Source organism: Hippocampus guttulatus, chromosome 8 (genome assembly GCF_054856545.1).
Source record: "Hippocampus guttulatus isolate MCC_2025c chromosome 8, RoL_Hgut_1.0, whole genome shotgun sequence".
Taxonomy (NCBI): Eukaryota; Metazoa; Chordata; class Actinopteri; order Syngnathiformes; family Syngnathidae; genus Hippocampus; species Hippocampus guttulatus.
The window spans coordinates 16899236-16917792 of record NC_141268.1 but is presented as its reverse complement, the minus strand read 5'-3'; the positions used below and the strand labels follow the sequence as shown (position 1 = coordinate 16917792).

Sequence of the window (18557 nt, the reverse complement as noted above, 5' to 3'; positions counted from 1 at the left end):
ACGCGTCGCTTTTTTTCTTCCCTTGTCACATTTGTACCTCTCTTTATCTGGGGATTGTTGTTTCCAAAAAGCCAAATAAAGCAGAAGAACGACAAACCACACAGAGATAACAGAACAAACTTCTTTTGAAGTAGGCGCGGCATAATCACGTGATATTCAGCTGTCTCTCATGACATCATCAATGATGACGTGTTATATCACTGTAAACAGAAACGTTAGTGACATTTTTTACAAATTGCAAGATTTTACCGTTTTGGTGCTGCTCTATAGCTAAAACCAATGTTTTTTTTTTGGGGTTCTATATAGAGTAGTTATTTGCATGATTTACTGGCTCATGCCTGTTTACACATATATACTGTCAGCAGTATTTTACTTTTCAATGCCAAAGTGTCAGTCCAACACAATTGTGAATACGACTGCAACTGGCTCATACACGAGACAACGACCACCTTGTTAGCCATCTCGAGCCCTTGAAGCAAAAGCGGATTACCGCCATTTAAGTCCGAGTTAATTTTCCTGCCTCGCTCACCTAGTGAGACAAATGAAACAAACCGGTACAGAAGCTTTTCATTCTTCCCTTTGGTTAAGTATGGCTTTCATCCCTCCTACCGCATTGAACAGGGAATTCCTTCACACTGATCTTCAGCCAGACCCACTAACACACTGAGCGGCTCCGCTTTGGCAGGCGATCAGAACCAACCACCGAGGTTGAAGCGGCACACACGCACACACACACACAGTGGATAAAAACAAAACAAATGCTTAGAAAGCCAAACATCTTGAAAACAGACATTTGTTTTGGGTCGTTACCTCATCACGTGACTTGGTGTTTAAATGAACTTGGCACGCACGCACACGGTGTTGCTGACGGTTGGCATCCCGTGAGACAGAAGGTGTCAGGAAGTCAACATTCACCCCCATCGTCCCGTTTCTATGGAGACCAAATGTGCAGAGCCTCGAGAGGTCGAGGTGGGAAGGGAAAGGTCTGAGTCGGCACACGCAGACGTATATCGACTGATGGAGCCTGATTGACTTGACAGTTTGATGTCGCAAGAGGCGCGAGGTTGGATGATTTGACGTGTATTGTGTGTGCTAAATGTGTGTGATTGCGGGAGCCCACCCCGCGGTGCCCTTGGGGGGTGAGGTGGGGGGGGGGGAATTCTGAAGGGACTTGTATCCCACTGGGTCAGCATTAAACATGCTCCGACTGGATCTTGCCTGCTTGTGTGTAAGACAACAACATAAGTCAGTGTAATTTGAGACGGAGAGGAAAGAAGAGTTGATCATGACAAATGAGGGGATTAAAAATAACCTGCCAACAATGACAGATGATGGAATAGACCTTTACTAAGTGTGCTGACTTTGCACAAACACACCCACACACACATACACAAAACAAATGACCATTATTTGACTCTGGAAGCAAGGGCAGCTCTTCTCCTTCTTGATCACACGCTAATGTTTCATGTCTGGACAAAAAACGCAGATTTGATAAAAGAACATTGACTGACGCATGCAGAGCTGTCGGGTTCTCCCCAGAGATTGTCGCTTTAAATGCTCTATATCAGCCTAACTGGACGGATTTAAGCACCCATTTTAAGGAGGTTGGCAACCAAGAGCCCACCCCCCCCTCCCCCCATTACTCTTCTCACGCAAGAGACGAGAGCGGAACGAGAAGAGTGATTATTCGGCGAGTGACACAAGATGCAGAGATGTCGGTCCACGCAGAGCCGAGAAGCGCAGAAACTGTCGATCACCCTTGAGGAGGCAAAACCAAACAAGCCACAATGACAAAAGGGTGCAAGTGGAAACTGGACATGGATGAGGAGGAGTAATGGAAGATGGCAGCGGAAGTGTGTGTGCAAGGGGTTGGGATCGAAGGGGCGGGGGCTGCCATCGTGGAATGGAAGCCGCACAGCTTCGAGTGACCTTTATGTAACATAACTACAGGCCCCTCCTCCGTCCCTCATTCACAGTTGCCTTTTGCCCGGTCTTCATTTTCAAGTGGACGCATTGATGGAGTCAAAATCGAAAGAGATTCACAAGCAGAGACGAGTGGACAAGCCTCTCTGACACGTTGGGGCAGAGTGGCTGCAATTTGGGTAGCGCATCTTCTTGTTGCCGCTGTGAATTCTCGGTCAAATGCGCTTGCTTGAAAATCACTAAATGTTCTGTCCTCTTTCCATGTCAGTGTTTTGTTTTTGTTTTTTGTTTTTTTTTGAGCAGCCTAATACTGAGGTCTGCTTAGTTAAATCGTTCGGGCTACAAATTAATTGAGACAGAATCAAAAGGGCGTCTGCAGCCAAGTCATGGTTCATCGTGATTAGTCAATGCCATAAAACGGTCACAATTTGGAATTCAGTTAATAGCCTTACAAACAAGGTAAGGTACCAAAAAAAAAACCTAACGGTATTACGCTATAGCACGGCTATCAAATTCAAGGCCCAAGGGCCCCACATCATTTTGTGGGGCCCACAAAATCTGATTATGTGCATCGAATTCATGTTTCTTGCTAAAATACCAAAATAGTAAATTGTCTTCACTCTTTTTTATTTTTCCGATCCCCGTTTCAAATAAATGTAATAATATCTGCACAAACAGTTTTACCGGCCTCTGGTGTCAAAACTTGCCATTCATCGTTTGGGTTCACATGTCAAAACCATAACTACCCGCGACAAAGAAAACAACAAAATAGCTTGATTCACAATGATGAAACCTCGATTTGTACAGTACATTTTGTTACGTTAACTGCCGTAACAAGTAGACCTCCACCACTTCATAATAAAATGAAGTAAAACAATCCATCTTTGAATACACTTGAGGAGAGAAACATTTGGACATTTTTTGTAGGCTCAATGAATGAATGAAGGTGAACTAGAAATCTGATTGATCAAAAACAGTCCCATTGCGAATACACTGTAAACGACGGCCCTTACGACTGACTCCGAAGGTCTTAGGCGGATCAGATTGACGTGGCAGCACACGGACTGAAATCTGACAGGACAAAATAAAATAAAAAACAACACCCGCGTACTCCCACTGGTACAAGGTAGATTTTCAATTTCCAGTTCTGAGGTGATCAAATCACGCCATTTGACATGCAACGAATATGTTTTGGTCCAAAAGAGAGCGTAAGGGCCAAGCTAATGAAAGGGCAGTGGAAGTGAGTTATTGAGGGCAGGACAAGACAGTGGCAGCTGTAGAGGGAGCGGAAGGCAGCTCGGCGTGCGTTGACGCATTTCAATTCAAAGCCCCCCCAGTCATCTAATGGGGCGCTGCAATGCTTACTGACCCCCAATCTTATCAAGTGAACAGCACTTCTTCATACAATCAAAACATGTGATTTCAGGCTAGAACAAGAATTAAAAGCTGACGCCAAGGGTGGTACAGTTCAGTCACTAATGTTACCTTGTTCCAAAAACACACACACGCACACGTTCATTTAAAAATCATGCTCTCGGGCCACGGAGACACGGCGCTTAGTTTAATGAGCTGATTTGGGTCGATTCGTTGCACACGCGCAATCGCTAAAGGACATCTTTGCGCACACGAGCGCACACTGCCCACCTTCGTGGAGTCGCAGCGAGGCTGCGCGAGCGAGCAAAGAGATATGAGGCTTTATCTGACGGACGGATAGCTAACTAATAGGCCTCTCAGCGCGCACGCTAACAGTGAACGCCGCTGATAAAGCAGAGAGCGAGAAAAGCCAAGACACGAGAGTGGATATAAGGAGAGCCAAAGTGTGCAAACTCTCCCTTTTGCTTCTGACTCGAGTCAATTCAAACGACTCGAGTGTACACCTCTGCAAGATTGCATTCAGATCTTGAAATTAAACCAGAGCGTGGCTTTTGCCGCAAAGTCAGAGCATGTCACCTTGTATTTATCACAGACGACCCTCAGAACACGGATACGTTTGGTGTGTGGCCGGCCATGACTCCGCTTTCAAGTGGCCAATCTCTCATTCGCATCAGGAGAGGCTGCTTTAGTGTGCAAGCAGAAGTCATCGTGCATGTTTATCCCCATGCGTCTGTGTGTGAAGGATGTTTCGAGCCAGGTGCACACCGTCTGGGCAATTTAGCAATGATGGCTTTTGACTTGTAGAAATTGCATTCCTTGCTCTCCAGTGGAGTCTCAACTTAACTGTATTTATCGAGCACTTTAAAACAACCATCGCTGTACACAAAGTGCTGTACGAATATCATATATACAACAATAAAAGCACAAAACGGTCAAACCGAGATCAAGTCTGAGTCACGTTGAGTCAAATGCCGCAGAATACAAAAGAGAGGGACCAGAAACGGAAAAGGTTCGATCCCCTCTGAGCCTCCGCTTAGTTCTTGGTACCTCCGAATAATGTCTGGTCCGCAGACCTGTGTAGGAGCGGAGAAGCTCAGAGAGGTAAGGTCTGGTGAGGCCATTTAAAGATTTGAAAACAAATAATAGGATCTACAGGGAGCCAGTCAAGGGATGTCGGAGTAGGAGTTATGTGCTCCCTCTTACGAGTACCAGTCAAGAGGAGAGCAGCAGCATTCTGGACCAGCTGTAGACGTTACTATTGATGTGTGAACGTAAAAACCTCAACCTGACTGACAATTTTAGAAGTACTGTATTACAGATTAACGAGTTTTAAAATATATATTAATACATTTTTGGGAGGGGGGGGGGGTGTGGGGTTGTCACGAGTGATGGAACATGGAAAAGTCATAATTGAATATAACATGGCAGAAGTCACACCCAAGACAAGAAACATGTTCAATGTCAGCCTTTCGTTAACGAGCCAAACTCTGTGTTGTAACTCCGTGTCCTTCTCCTAAATCCTCTATTTTACTTGCAAGTCACGCTCTCAGAAAGTGTTGTGTGTGTGTGTGTGCGTGTGAGGTAGCCGAATGGGAGCTCGCGGAGAGTGCTTCGTGGCTGACAAACTGTATTTCATAGAGTGCATTTAGCATTATGAATTTCTTTAAATCCCTTTAACAGTTCAGCTACGGACTTTAGCCTCTGATGTCACACTCTGTGTCTATGCTGGTTGCAATAAATAAATAAATAGTCTTGAAGATGTCCACACATATGTACGTACGTATGTGCATGCATTGTGTATGCGTCTCTAAGGGGGCAGTCCCCACTTGATCTCCCATGATGCAGAGGGGACAAATTGGCTCCCCGCTGAGCTAAATGTGCCTTGGTGCCGAGAGCCAGATGGCACTGGCGCGGTGACGGAAAGAGCGAAGGATGGATGCTAGTAAAAGATGGCGCGCCGAAGCCATGGTGTGAGAGGGCAGCATGGCGGTGATAGCGATGCACAATTATAATCCATTAGTTCCCAGAGGGGGCTAAAAGCTGTGCAACCTGGTCAGACACCGCTCCAAGGAGGTCTTGAATCAAACTGTATAGCTACCGAGCGGAGAGAAGATTGCGAGCGGCCGAGAAGAAGAGAATGACACATTATGTACAGCTGTCAAGATGCTGGCGAGAGAGGAGTGTGATGTTAGTCTGCTGCCGCTGCTGCTGCGGGAGGCACAGTACAGTCCCCTCCAAAAGTATTAGTACGTCAAAGTCAATTCCTTTGCTTTTGTTGTTAAACTGAAGACATTTGGGTTTCAGATCAAAAGATGAATATCAGTCAAAATGTTCAGAATTCAGCATGCATTTCATGGTATTTACATCTGGATGTGTTAAACTACTTGGGACAATAGGAAACTGTACATAGATACTATACGCTGGACTCAAGTCATGATCTATTTCATGGGCTTTATATTTAGTTTTGCAATTTATGAGAGTCATTCGGTAGATTTTTTTTTTTTGGAGTTGCGAGCCAAGTTGTGACTGAGCATCAGATATGCCCCGCTCAAATGAAATGAAAAGAAATGGTGGGGGTAGTTTAATGCTCACTCAAGTGGGCGACAAGAGCCACATTTGCGGGTGCACTTTCAGCCCTTTATTGAACAGCCAAACACTGAAATACAAAACGAGAATACTCTGAAGAAGCTGCTGTCGCCCACTACCCACGTCCAGCTACTCACACATGGACGAACCAGCCATATTGCTCCTGACATACCTCACAAGGCCACACCTCTTAAAGGCACACATCCCAAAAGAATACTACAATATGCTCACAAGTGGCCTGCGTGGGTTTTCTCCGGGTACTCCGGTTTCCTCCCACATTCCGAAAACATGCATGGCAGGTTAATGGAGCACTCTAAATTGTCCCTAGTGTAGTGAGTGTGAACGTGGATAGTTGTTCGTCTCTGTGTGCCCTGCGATTGGCTGGCAACCAGTTCAGGGTGTCACCCGCATACTGCCTGAAGACGGCTGAGATAGGCTCCAGCACCCCCGTGACCCTTGTGAGGATAACCGGGTCGGAAAATGGATGGATGGAAGTATCAAATGTTCCAAGTTAAAACACCAGGAGAAAAAAGCCCCGAAAATGCAGATAGCGTCACAAGAAGGCCCTTGAGAACATTTTCACGTCCTTTTGTCTTGACTTCTCATGTTCCGTCCGATCTCTCTCTTTTGCTGCCTCCCTCTCCTCCTCTAACAGGGTTTCTTGGTGGCATTCAGCTGCTCACTTTACGCTCCACTTTGCTCTGCATCAAGCCAAATTCCCCTGTTTGGGGCTTATGTAACACAGCGAAAAGATTGGGCATCGGCAGCTCACCAATGAGAATGGGGTCCATTTTTTTAAGTGACTTCACTCGAAAATACACCAAATGTTATTCCTCTGAGTGTTTGAAAATACTGCCATCCAGTTACCACAATTTATAAAGGAAAAAAATACTTTTGTCAGCCGTATTGGCAGCCTGCCCAGTTACCGACAAGTGTTCTTTTTTTTTGTTGTTGTTTGTTTCCCAGTTAGCCATACGTTGCTTCTAGCTGTTAGCGGCCTGCCAGCACTACTATGGGAATTAAAATGACAGAGTCGGGATAATAATGTACAGCAAAACAAAGTCTTATCGCAATGGTAAGAACTGCATTTCTTCGCAGAGCCAATTTAGATTCAAGCCTATGATTTCTCGCTGCCGCACGCATTTTAACACTTGATCCTGTGGCGTCAGCTCAACATTGGCATGGATGAGAGCAAACTTCACACGCACAAAGTGAACATGTTGCAACTCCGAAAAAACAAGCTTTTTTTTACACCTTTATGTGGTTGACAATGTTTTATTTTTTTCCCCCTCCAGTAAAACATGATTGTAAAAATAAAATGTGAAAACATGTCTGTTGACCCAGAAGTATGTAAGGAGTTACCTCTAGTAAGAACGATGAAAGACAGACTTGTTAATGGTAATAATGAGAATAAGCAGTTTGTTGTTTGGCTGCAATAATCTTCGACAGAAAAATGCAAATTTGATTTTGGCGGCTTTGTGACGTAGATTCGTCGCTCATTATTCAAGGACTTTGTGACTGTTATGTGACTATGATATTGAGGAAAAAGGGCTGAGTGCTCGTGCTCGTGTCTTGAGCTTCAATGTATTTTGATATTTTTTGAGAGAAACTGCTAAGTGGATTATATACAACACACACATACACGATTGCATTTCCTTCACAGTAGCCAATCGCTAATTTCACCAGAAAACAAGGCTGATATTAAACCTGCTAACCACGTGACTCAGAATGAACACTACAAAAACATATATGGTTTAATCGTCATTTATGGTGGCCTAAACATTTCAGATCCAAATACTAAACCTCTTGTGACATCTGGATTGTGTCACTGACGCATCAGCGAGCCTCTCGTCTCATGTCAGCGCAGCCGGAGCCAATGTGCCTCCTGTCTGCCAGCTCAAAACGCTACCGGCAAATGGAAAATCAGGGCTAAAATGCCGTAATTCGAATTAGCTCTGACTCAGTGCGCTCTGAGCACAGATAAGGTACAAAATAAATGCACCTCATTTACCAGCCTAACCATCTTACAAATATTATGCTCTGGGGGTGCATTGTTTAGTTTTTTTGGGTTTTGTTATTTTTTTTTTTATTCCATTTGGCATCATCACGGAAACAACAATGCGCTTGTTTTCCTCAAAGGAACTTATTTGTAAATCCTATTTAATGTTTAAAGTAAACAAAACTGAAGAGCCACCGTTTGTTATTCTAGGACCACAGTTAGAATTTTTGGCAATTCAAATGCAGCACCCAAATTTGCAACATATACAGTATATTGTTTTCACCAACCAGGACCAGACAAGCAAATAATGAAGAAAATATAACAAAAAAAAAAAGCTTTTCGTGTCTTTTGCACTGAGGACTTGCTTTTCTTAGACGTTAACCGGTCTCAACAGTCCTGAGGAGCTATGTGTAACTGAAGAGTGCAACCTGGTTAAAATGGCTCTTGAATCCTGAAACCGAAATGGAAAGAATGTGTTAGGACAAGGCACACTGTTCTTCAGGAGATACCCGTATACTGGCACTGTATCAAAAAATATAATCATAGTAAAAACTACTACATACTAAAACTATAAGTATCAAATTGATACACGGATAAAAGATTGTACACAACTGCATGTCCGGCCAGTACAATTCAATACAAGAGTTGGTTGTTGTTTTGGAATGGCTGCATTGTGTGCGTGTGCGTGCGTTGGTGTATTTGTATGCTGGCAAAAAATAGCCAGTGTTGCATCTGACTGGAACAGGTGTCCAAACATCACGAGACACAAACACACGGCTGAATACTGGAAACTTTTTATAACCCTTATAAGACCTCATGCTGGGATGTGGTTAGCCGTTCTTGGAATAAAGGTGAAAATGGGACAGCCTCCATCCGAAATCTTTACCGTGAAAAATTTGGCATCGTAAAACGAATGGCAAGGAGGCCGCAGGATTCCCTTGTCATCACTCTGAGGTTGCATGGCAAAGTAACTAACTATAGATAGTGACAAATGAAAAAGGAGGAGAAAAAAAACCCAGTGATCCAAAGTCTGTACTACCGTACATGGAAAGACTTTTATTTTTTTAATAATACAAGTGGAAAACAAATTGCATCACTGTGAGAAAGTGACCCAACTGACCCCACCTAAATGTGAAAACTGGATTCAAGACTTCTGAATAACCAGCCTTGCTGTTCTTGTTAATTTCTGTCTCAAGGCTACCCGCTGCGCTACACACTTGAAAATCAGCGAATGCCTCATAATCTACACTCCAAAATAATAGGGGGCATCAAATTAATGCAAAGTTAAAGTTTCTACCTCCCATTGTGAGGTATATGGAAATAACAATTCAGCACGCCCATTAGCAGCAGTGTACGGTTTTCGCACCACTTTTAATGGCTTGGAAAGTAAGGAGCTCAAGGAAATGACGAGAAAAAAGAGACGATGACAATGTAAAAACAATCCCCATTCTCCCGTTCGCAAAAATGACTGAAATCGCTGTAACATACAGGCAAGGCGAGTCACATGGAAAACTGGAGCATAACCGTTTTTTTCTCTCCAAGTTTAAAAAAACGGGACTCCGTTTGACACTGCAGCAGGGATGGTAAATGTTGATTTTGCTAGAGAAGCGCGACAAGGACAAAAACAACAGCCTGGTGATCCGTTGGTGTTTTAATTGTAAGGAATATGCCGACATATGCCTGCAGTCCAGTGAATACATTCACATTTTTTTTCTTTTTTCACTGTTCATTTTTTTTTCAGCACAGAAATGCTAATAAGCTTGTTTCCAAATGTTTCCACTTTCGGGATGCGCTTACTGTGGAACCAACCTACCGAAATAAAGTATCTTTTAGTTGAAAACACGCAAATGCTCGGAAAAGTGAGGGCCTTAGAGCATGGGTTTCAGTTGAGATTTATCGGCATAGTAATTGGCGATAGGACGAATAAATGGAAGAAATATTGTTGCGCTGATTTGCTGCTTACCAATAAATCTGTCTGTGGACGGATTTTATCCTTGTAACAGTCACGACTGACATTATGAGAGATGCAGGTCAGTAGCTGAGACCAGAATGAAGGCCAAATTAAAAATGGATGTCGGTCTGGGCAAGGGTGGCAACTTCAATCTCAGCATCGCAGCAATTGGTTTGCTGGTCAACATATTTTACATTTAAATAGAATAGTTTCGACTTTATGGTGGGGCAAAACCAAGTGATTCTAAACCAGTTCAGTGTGTGAAACATTATAGGGCTATACGTCTAATATCTACAGTATTTGTTTAGCCTGATTTCAATAGAGCAGGATTAGGGCTAGCTTGCATAATGTGCATTTTTTTTTTTAAAGAATAAATAACTCAATAAGGCATGCTGAAATAATGATTAGCACGTCTACCTCATTGTTCTGAGGTTTGATCTTTTCTCGCTCCGGCCTTCCTGTGAGGATTTTGCACTTTCTGGACCTGCAAGTTAGCCGAATTGGAGACTCGCAATTGGCTAGCTACCAGCCCAGGGTGTGCCTATTTTGCATATGGTAAACTGGGATTGGCACAAGCTCACCCGAGGCCCTAAAGACCACAAGTCGCATACTATACAGTGTCTAGAAAATGCATGACTGGATGGATGAATGAATGAGCATAAGAGAACACAGCAAAGCTATTGCTATTATAATTGCTATTCCTCACACACATTCCCCTCCTTTTCTGAAAAGAACAATGATGTTTAGATAACTGAGGTGCAGAATTTATTGAGAGCCGTAGCACAAATTTAGACTTCACAAAACAATATGCTCAGTTTCGATGAACATCATCACAACGGTATTGATCTAACCATACATTTTCTTCCCCTATGTTTTTGTGCCTGTACATTGTTCTGTCTTCAGTGTTTCCTGACTCTTTGGGAGCACACTGGCCCAGAACTGTCAAATCACACGAACACACACACACACACACACACACACACACACACACACACACACACTCGCAGATAAAGTAGGTGTAGATGATGCATGTCTGAAGACAAATGTTTGTCTGGCAAAATCAGCAGAGGACAAAGTGTTTGGTTTGAGGAATAGCAATGCTGTCCTGCCACGCTCATACTGTCCTCATGCATGAGCTACACCGCCTTACGAACAGAGGGAAGTGAACATGGAAGAGAAAAAAAACGATTGAGACACTTCCGACCGGGGGGCTACATAGAATCGTTGGCTCCAGCAAAGAGCACACAATGCTGCTCTAATACATTCAGTGCATCCAAAGCTTTGATTCACTCCTCCTTTTTTTTTCTTGTTTGTTTGTGTGTGTTTTACACTATAGAAGTGTATTGAGGCCAGACGTCATTCTTCAAATAAGCGCAGCAAATCCTGGAATAAAACGTGTGCCTGCTTGATGATCAATACGATAGCTTCTTACAGTATTTTATTCGGACAATCCACAGCCCAATAAAAATTGACCCTTGAGCTCTGACCCAATTTATCTTCTGAACCAGAGTTTGAGAAACTGGCTTAGGCCACTGCATCATTTCCATTCAGGACAACTGGTGTGTGAAAAACCTGCACGTGTGTGCGCGCAGTCAGTTTATAGCCAAGCAGGCCAGTCATAATGTGTGTGTAATGTCCCTGAGGTGTATGACGGTATTACTAATACTTGAATTATAGCTACAATTACACATTACACTGAAGCAAGATTGGAAAACAGGCATGACAGGCTCTTGCCATCCGAGCTCTCTCTCTCTCTCTCTCTCACACACACACACGGCCACACATACATAAAAACGCACGTGACACGTAAGTGTATGTGTGGAAGCAAGTAGCCCAAGGCGATGTACACTAGCAAGCAGCCATGTTTCTCCCACAAGCGACTGCAGCGATGCTGTCATCTCCAGCATGGCTCTCTCTCTCTCTCTCTCTCTCTCTCTCTCTCTCTCTCTCTCTCTCTCTCTCTCTTTCTCACACTAACACACATGCATGCAGCACACCATCGTGCTCGGTGTGACATCACGCCACGCATTTAGACCTGATGGTCGGCGAGGATAACACAGTATCCTGTGCTGAGGCCTTATTGTCGCCATGCAAGGTGGCTGCGACATCGCTAATTCAGCTCTCTTTCACTCAAACACACACTCACAGGCTATCGTCAAAAGATATTCCAGGTCGCCATAAGTACATAAACGGCCCTGAGGAGCAGACAGGTCACCACGTGAGGCTGTTTCAATCATATTAATGATAAGGTGGGCCTTGGCCTCTTCTCTGCGGGGTTTCCAAGCATAATGTGGGTCAGGCTGTGATAGTCACAACTCCGCTTTTCGACTTTTCTTAGTCAAGGATGGCTGATCAAGATCAAGAGCTGAAAAACAGCAACCCATTAAGCTTGATGCCAGTCACGACCTCCATCGGGAACATCACAAGAAGTAACTCACAGGCAGGGAAACTGTTTTTCACTCCTTAATTGCTGCACTCAGTTGATTTATCTGACATATGACAAGTACTCCGACTCATTGGTTGAAATTATTACAATGTGAACAACCTTTATTTGCCCATTTACTGCTGGGTAAGACTCTTATTGATGCAAGGTTTTCCAAAGCGTTTCAGTTGAAGACCCAAACTGTAAATGTTGTTTTCTCACAGGTAGCTAAACTCACAAAATAAGATATTGAAAGAGAAGCACCGTATACACCAAACAGCCATAATATTATCATCATCACTACAAGGGAATATTGACATCCAATTCAAGATATACTTACAAAGACTATAATGTTCAATTTTGATTGACACTGCCAGGGTGGTCTTGATTTACCTTGTTCGTTATTGTGGTTGCAGTTTGCAGCGATACAGAACTCTGTTTTCATGAACAGTGTAAATCCGGCACAGTGTGTGGCACACATTTTAAAAAAAGGTTTAAAACATCACATCTGCATTCGTGCACTTGCCAATGTGGGCCATCATTTTGGGGTCTTTTAGCTCGCAAGTTCAGGAGACTGGGACCTGCGTTCGCCAATACATCTACTTACATTTCTAACATATTTTGACGTACCCCAGTCGTGAGCGGCCACTGGAAAGTCAATATGTGCAAGGTCTCTGTAGAAGGACTCCGTTCACTTACTCTGACCTATTTTCATACAACTTGAAGATCACGAGTCCCAAGTCATTCACACAATGCTTTGGAAACAAGGCTACCATGACGGTGATCTTTCTTCACAGTATGTGCGAATCTATAAACGCCTTGCATTCACCAACCACAATGAACTGACTGTTGCCTAAGCCAAGCAGGCGACCACAGAGTATCAAATAACAAGCGCAATATAAATGTATGGAATCTGCGCCCCTCCAAAGACCGGCTGCTCCTCACCTGAGGCAGGGCCGCGTTGATCTGACGCTGCAGCACGTCCCTCTCGTGCAGCGCCCCCTGCAGTTTGGTCTGCGACTGGATGAGGGTCTCCTGTGTCTCCCTGAGGGACTCGAGTAGCTTGTCCCTCTCGTCCAGCATGTTGACCATCAGCTGCTCGAAGTTGGCCTCCTGCTCGGAGCCATTCGGGACGCTGCCGGCTCCTCTCGGGGGACCGGCCGAGTCCCCCTCGCTGATGGTCGGCATCACCTCGCACATCATCTCTGCTGCGCTGGATGTACAGGGGCGATGCGGACTGTCGGTTCAAGACCGGTGTGTGTGTTACATATAAACGAACCTATGAATCTCAACTGATTGAAGGCCATGAGCCAAAAAAAAAACAAAAAAAAAACGGGCAACATGCAAACGCGCGACTTAATGTTCGCGCGCCATGCGTGTTCTTCCAATAGTGCACCATATTCTTACCTATTCAGAGTGATCGAAATGATGCGAAAACTGGCGACCTTTCATCTTCGTTCACCACCGACGTTTCTCCCCGTGTGCAGATCCGCCCAAGCCGGCGCGCCATGCACTCTCTCGCTCACATGTACCAAGCCCGGCGTGACGTGATTGACAGCTTAGGCGCGCGGCCGCTCGGAGGGGCGGTGTCCGCGAGCACGGCGGGGATCATAGTACGGAAGAATTCCAAAATGCCAGAATAGATCCGTGACAGAACGTCTGATCTGCTCTTGGAGACAGTCAACGTCTATGTATGTGTGTGCGCGTGTCAGAGAGAGTCTTATTTGCATCCGCCTTCTCTGATTCTATCCCCATAGACCCCCCCCCCCCCCTCCCACACACACACACACACACGCACACACGCGCGACACCTTCCCCCTTAACGCAGACACATCTGCAATTGTCGCCCGTCTCCCTCATATGATGTACACTTACAAGGTCATGTTTTTCTTCCGCTTCACGGGTGAACGTATAACTTGTGCAGCGCTATTTGCATGATTATGACCCAGTCGCTCCATCACCACCACGCAGGCACACGCTCATTACGACTGTGCATGATTGCACACTTGGATGCGCAGCGCTCCCTGCAGGATCTCCAATGAAAATGGGATCTCGCCATGCGTTTGTAATGGGAGACATAAAACGATATTACAAGCCTTCTTAGGTTTTAACTGCTCTAACGTGTGCCATATACTTCACAAATTATACAGCTTTGTGGGAAAAAATTTCAATAGCCTCACAGTGCTTTCTTTGCTACAGCCCAACCAGAAAATACAATAAAACAGATCATTTAAGCTAAAGTTATGTAATGCAAGAAGAAGGCCAGGAGCTCAGATTTGTAACCGCATTAAATCATATTGCATATAACGATTTGAAATTTTGGTAGATTTGAACGAGAATCCTGGAAATGGATGCACAAAATTTGCTTTTGCGGGTCACATAAAATGATGTTCTGTAACAGAGCTGGCCGCCAAGCCTGAGTTTGACGCATTTTCTTTTGAAAAGCTAGACCCACCAGGTAAAAATTCGATAGGAAACGTCAACCGAACCTGTCAGTCGCAATTCACGATACTAAGATAATTTTCGCTCAATGTTTCGATGCAAACAGTGAAGTTCGTTCTTTCGGGGGCTTTTATTTCTCCATATGTTGATCATAGCATAAAACACGCAGTAATAACTATGTTTTCAGCGAAAAAAAAAGTCGTCAAGAACATTGGCAACGTAAAATGGTTGCGTTCTGACTTCACCCGCGATGTGCCAATCGATGGTCCATTCATATATAAATCCGAGCAGCACTACTTCCTGAATTAGACAACTCTACTCTCGCGATGTTAGCCATAACGTCATTCCATGATGGCTGAAGATCCTGGCGGGGTAATTTTCAATATCTCTCTCATTCTTTTTTCTTTTTCTGAATCCCAGCTTGCCATAGAGCCATGGCTGGATTCACAGCCACGTTAAGCGTCCACAGAACATTAGTGTCGACATGCCCAAGAAAGGGAACCGAAAACGGCTGAAATTTCGGGCTGGGGACGTTTGCTCGGAATCAGGTCGGTCGAGTTTGTGTTCACTTTTCCATTAGCCAACAAGCTAGCAGTTCCCTGCAACAACTCTGGTTCATAAAAAAATATGGCGTGACAGCTTCAGAACGTTCTAAAACCATCAATTAATTATATTAATAATATAAAATACCATAATCTCTTCCATACTGCCCTAGGTTTCAAATAGCTCGCAGGTTAAATATAAGCCAGAGGTCTTGTGCATGTTCTCTTAAAGATAAATGCTGTATGACCATGCACTTTTTCCCACTTCAGTGACTGTGGCTGATTACGCTGATGCCGATCCGGCCGTTGTGAAATCTGGTAGGGTGAAAAAGGCTGTTGCAAATGCAGTTGAAAAAGAAGGTAATTCAACAATGACTGCTGCACACAATTTCTTCAGGTTTTGTGTCTGAACTGATTAACTTGAGCGCTTTACCTTTCAGTCAAATTATTATGTGGCCTGGAAGCATCTCAGGGTACTGTAGAAGAGGTTCTTTCCTCTGCTGGGACCGTCAAAATAGATGGTTTGGACAGCAGCGATGACCTAGACGCAGAAGAAGATGGCGACAGTGAAACTAAAGTGATCCACAAGAAGAAGAACAAGAGGAGAAAGGGTATGATATGACAGCATTGATGAAGAACAAGTGAGAAGCAGCTTTGTTTTAAATAAATACAATTTGTGCCCTTCTAGAAAACAGTGAGAGCAGTGACGGACAGGAGTATCCAGTGGACATCTGGCTTGTGCTTTCTTCTTATATTCGACCAGAAGACGTTTGCAGATTCTCACTAATCTGTAGAAATGCATGGATGGTCACATGCACTGCAGTTTTTTGGACCAGGCTATACAGAAGGTGAGGTTAATTTTACCCCATGAATTTTATATCACACATTTGTTGTTTAAAGTGGCTGATTGTTATTGAGGGTGGCCCAAAAAGTGTTTCCAAAATAGTGGTTGCGTTGCGGTTCAAGTATAACATACCTGATATACTGTATATATATTTTTTACTCCCTCCCATCATTTCTCCCATTCAAAGGCATTACAGGATTGATGTTGACCTGCCGTTTCGTCTGCAGCCTGATTGCATTGACAAGATGTGCAGTCTCAGGGCCCGTGTAATTCGCTCCCTTTTCCATTTGTACGAGCCGTTCAGCTCACGTGTCTCCAAAATTCCAACCATGCCAGAATCTACACCTACAACTTTGCTCAATTCCAAGGTAAACTACCCTGTCACCCTGCTCTCAGACATGATTAAGACCTTCTTTCCTGCAGATGTTTCAGTTTCTGTTTCTAGTTCAACTGGATATTTTTTGTGCTCAATCTCTTATAAAAGAAATCATCTATGGTCAGTTTCTACCATCTTGTCCGATATAACTGTAGCCAGGACGGAGGCATGTACCTTGAATCACATTGAGTTACATTGACATTTATAACTCATATTTCTCCTCTTTGCCATCCCTGCTATCTGGTGACATCACAAAAAAGGCAAATTAAAAGCAAACACTTGTGCAGTCCGTTTTTTCAGGTACTCACTGAGCTGAAGTTGAGGTCTCGCAAGGCTTTTATGCACAGCGGCAGATTTAGAGGTGTCAAGTCCTAACAATATTGTTTTGTGAGTTCTTGGTTCGACTGTGGAAGCAAAGGACAAGGCTTGGCATGGACTGTATCTCGTTGGAGTGAATGTCTGACTTGGTTTTCTTCTGCAGTGTTTATTATTCTGGATAAAAAAGGTGACTGGGACTCGACCAGAAGGATTGTGGGAGTTCAACTTCAAGTTTTTAAAGCAGGTAGTTGTCTTTTTCCAAAACAGCGACTACACTGATGCTTAATAGTTTACCTAATCATCATTTTTGCTCCCGAGCAGGGAAACACAAAGAACGGACATGCAAAGTCCTTGCGGATGCCCCAACAGTATGAAGAGGTCCACACAAATTCGGACTCTGACTGTTACATGCTTCAAGTGTCAACGTTTAACTTCATCTTCACCCCTGTGGTCATGGGCATGACTCTTACCTTGGTCGGTCTGATAACCTCTCCGTTTTTATACTTACCGTAAGATTTAGATTTTGCAGTTGCCATTTGAACAATGACTACTGAAACATGGCAAGATGTTACCACACCCTAACATGACATTTATCTTGATCATTTATTATGATTTCTTTTCCCCCGTCGCCTTTGACGGTCATTGCTCTCTGTGCTGTCGTTGCAGTTCACCATCAACGTCAGCACGGACATGCGCCATCACCGCGTTCGTCTCGTGTTCCAGGACTCGCCGATCCAAAGAGGGAAGAAAAGAGGCGATCATGGCGGCACACAGGTTGTGCTGGATCCTGTACACAGTGTGAGGCTTGTGGACTGGTGGCATCCGCAGTACCCTTTGTCCCAGTAAACATAAATGGCTCGCTCTAACTGCGACTACAGCAGAGCGTCACATCCAGAATCCTCAACGTTCGCTTGCTGCTCGGCCAAGAGAAATTTGTTCCAACCTCCTGACTTACACGGACTGAGCATTTATCGGTCAATAAAGATGGCCTTCCCAAAACTCCCTTCAAATCGATCACTGGCGAGTCGTGCAGAAAGCCACAAAAGATAACGTGAGAGGGATGCAAAGTCCTCCCTCCGCTGCCTGCTTTCACCAGTTTTTTAAATAGATAATCATAATACATGGCCACTTGATGACCGCTTCAGGAAATTCTGTTAAGTTGTCTTAATGCATGCACACAAATTTTTTTTTAAACCATAAAAACAGTCCCCGTCCACATCCTCATAGTGATAACCATATATTGATTTAATCAGATAATTTAATCATAACCTCACAATGTATTGTGTGATAAGTGGCCAGTGAGAACATTTACATCGCTGTTTATCTTTTCGTGTTTCTTGGCTTTACACTTACAAACACACACACAGGAAAAAAAAACTTGACTTTGTGTGAATTGAATCCCTTCCTTCCACCACTGTAATAACTGCCCTTGTGTTAAGCGTATTGAATGTTAAATCATACATGGCTCTGCTGTACTTGATCATAATATGCAGTGGAGGGAAGTCGCTACCTCAGAAAAGGATTCAATCTGAATTGCTTAGCAGCTTTAATAAAATGTGGCATCTCTTCATCTGATAATGTGCTGTGAAGACTCGTAGAGACAAACATTTGGCAGATGCCAATTGAGTGTTTTAGTTGGAGATCAACTATTTACTCTAACATTAATTGTCTTAAAATGAATAAAAAGCAAAATGCCCCTTAGAATGCCACACTGACTGTAGTTTGTTTGAAACGGTACACTTCCCTCATGTGGTGACACGTGGTATTGTGATCACATCTG

The 18557-nt window shown here is 43.9% G+C and overlaps 2 protein-coding genes across 7 annotated transcripts in view; one reads left to right on the top strand and one right to left on the bottom strand.

The window, feature by feature from the left end:
- Positions 1-13963, bottom strand: part of ppfia4 (PTPRF interacting protein alpha 4) — a 51004-nt gene extending 37041 nt beyond the window's left edge. For 3 of the 6 annotated variants that reach the window (XR_015101630.1, XM_086118027.1, XM_086118029.1), the window contains exons 1-2: positions 13663-13962; positions 13201-13492 (exon numbers count right to left, since the gene is read on the bottom strand). Coding sequence is in view for 4 of the 6 variants with exons in the window: in XM_086118027.1 (XP_085974153.1) it covers positions 13201-13458 (258 nt within the window). In the remaining 2 variants the exon portion in view is untranslated. Of the gene's footprint in view, positions 1-13200; positions 13493-13662 lie in introns of all 6 variants that reach the window. The other 3 variants (XR_015101629.1, XM_086118030.1, XM_086118028.1) reach the window with 2 other exon arrangements.
- Positions 13964-15035: 1072 nt separating this feature from the next.
- On the top strand, positions 15036-18486 carry tmem183a (transmembrane protein 183A). Its single transcript, XM_086117433.1, has 8 exons — positions 15036-15245; positions 15510-15599; positions 15680-15850; positions 15928-16087; positions 16271-16451; positions 16941-17021; positions 17099-17251; positions 17444-18486. Exons 1-8 carry the CDS (start codon positions 15182-15184, stop codon positions 17621-17623), a joined length of 1080 nt encoding a protein of 359 aa, XP_085973559.1. The 5' UTR covers positions 15036-15181; the 3' UTR covers positions 17624-18486.
- Positions 18487-18557: the final 71 nt, after the last annotated feature.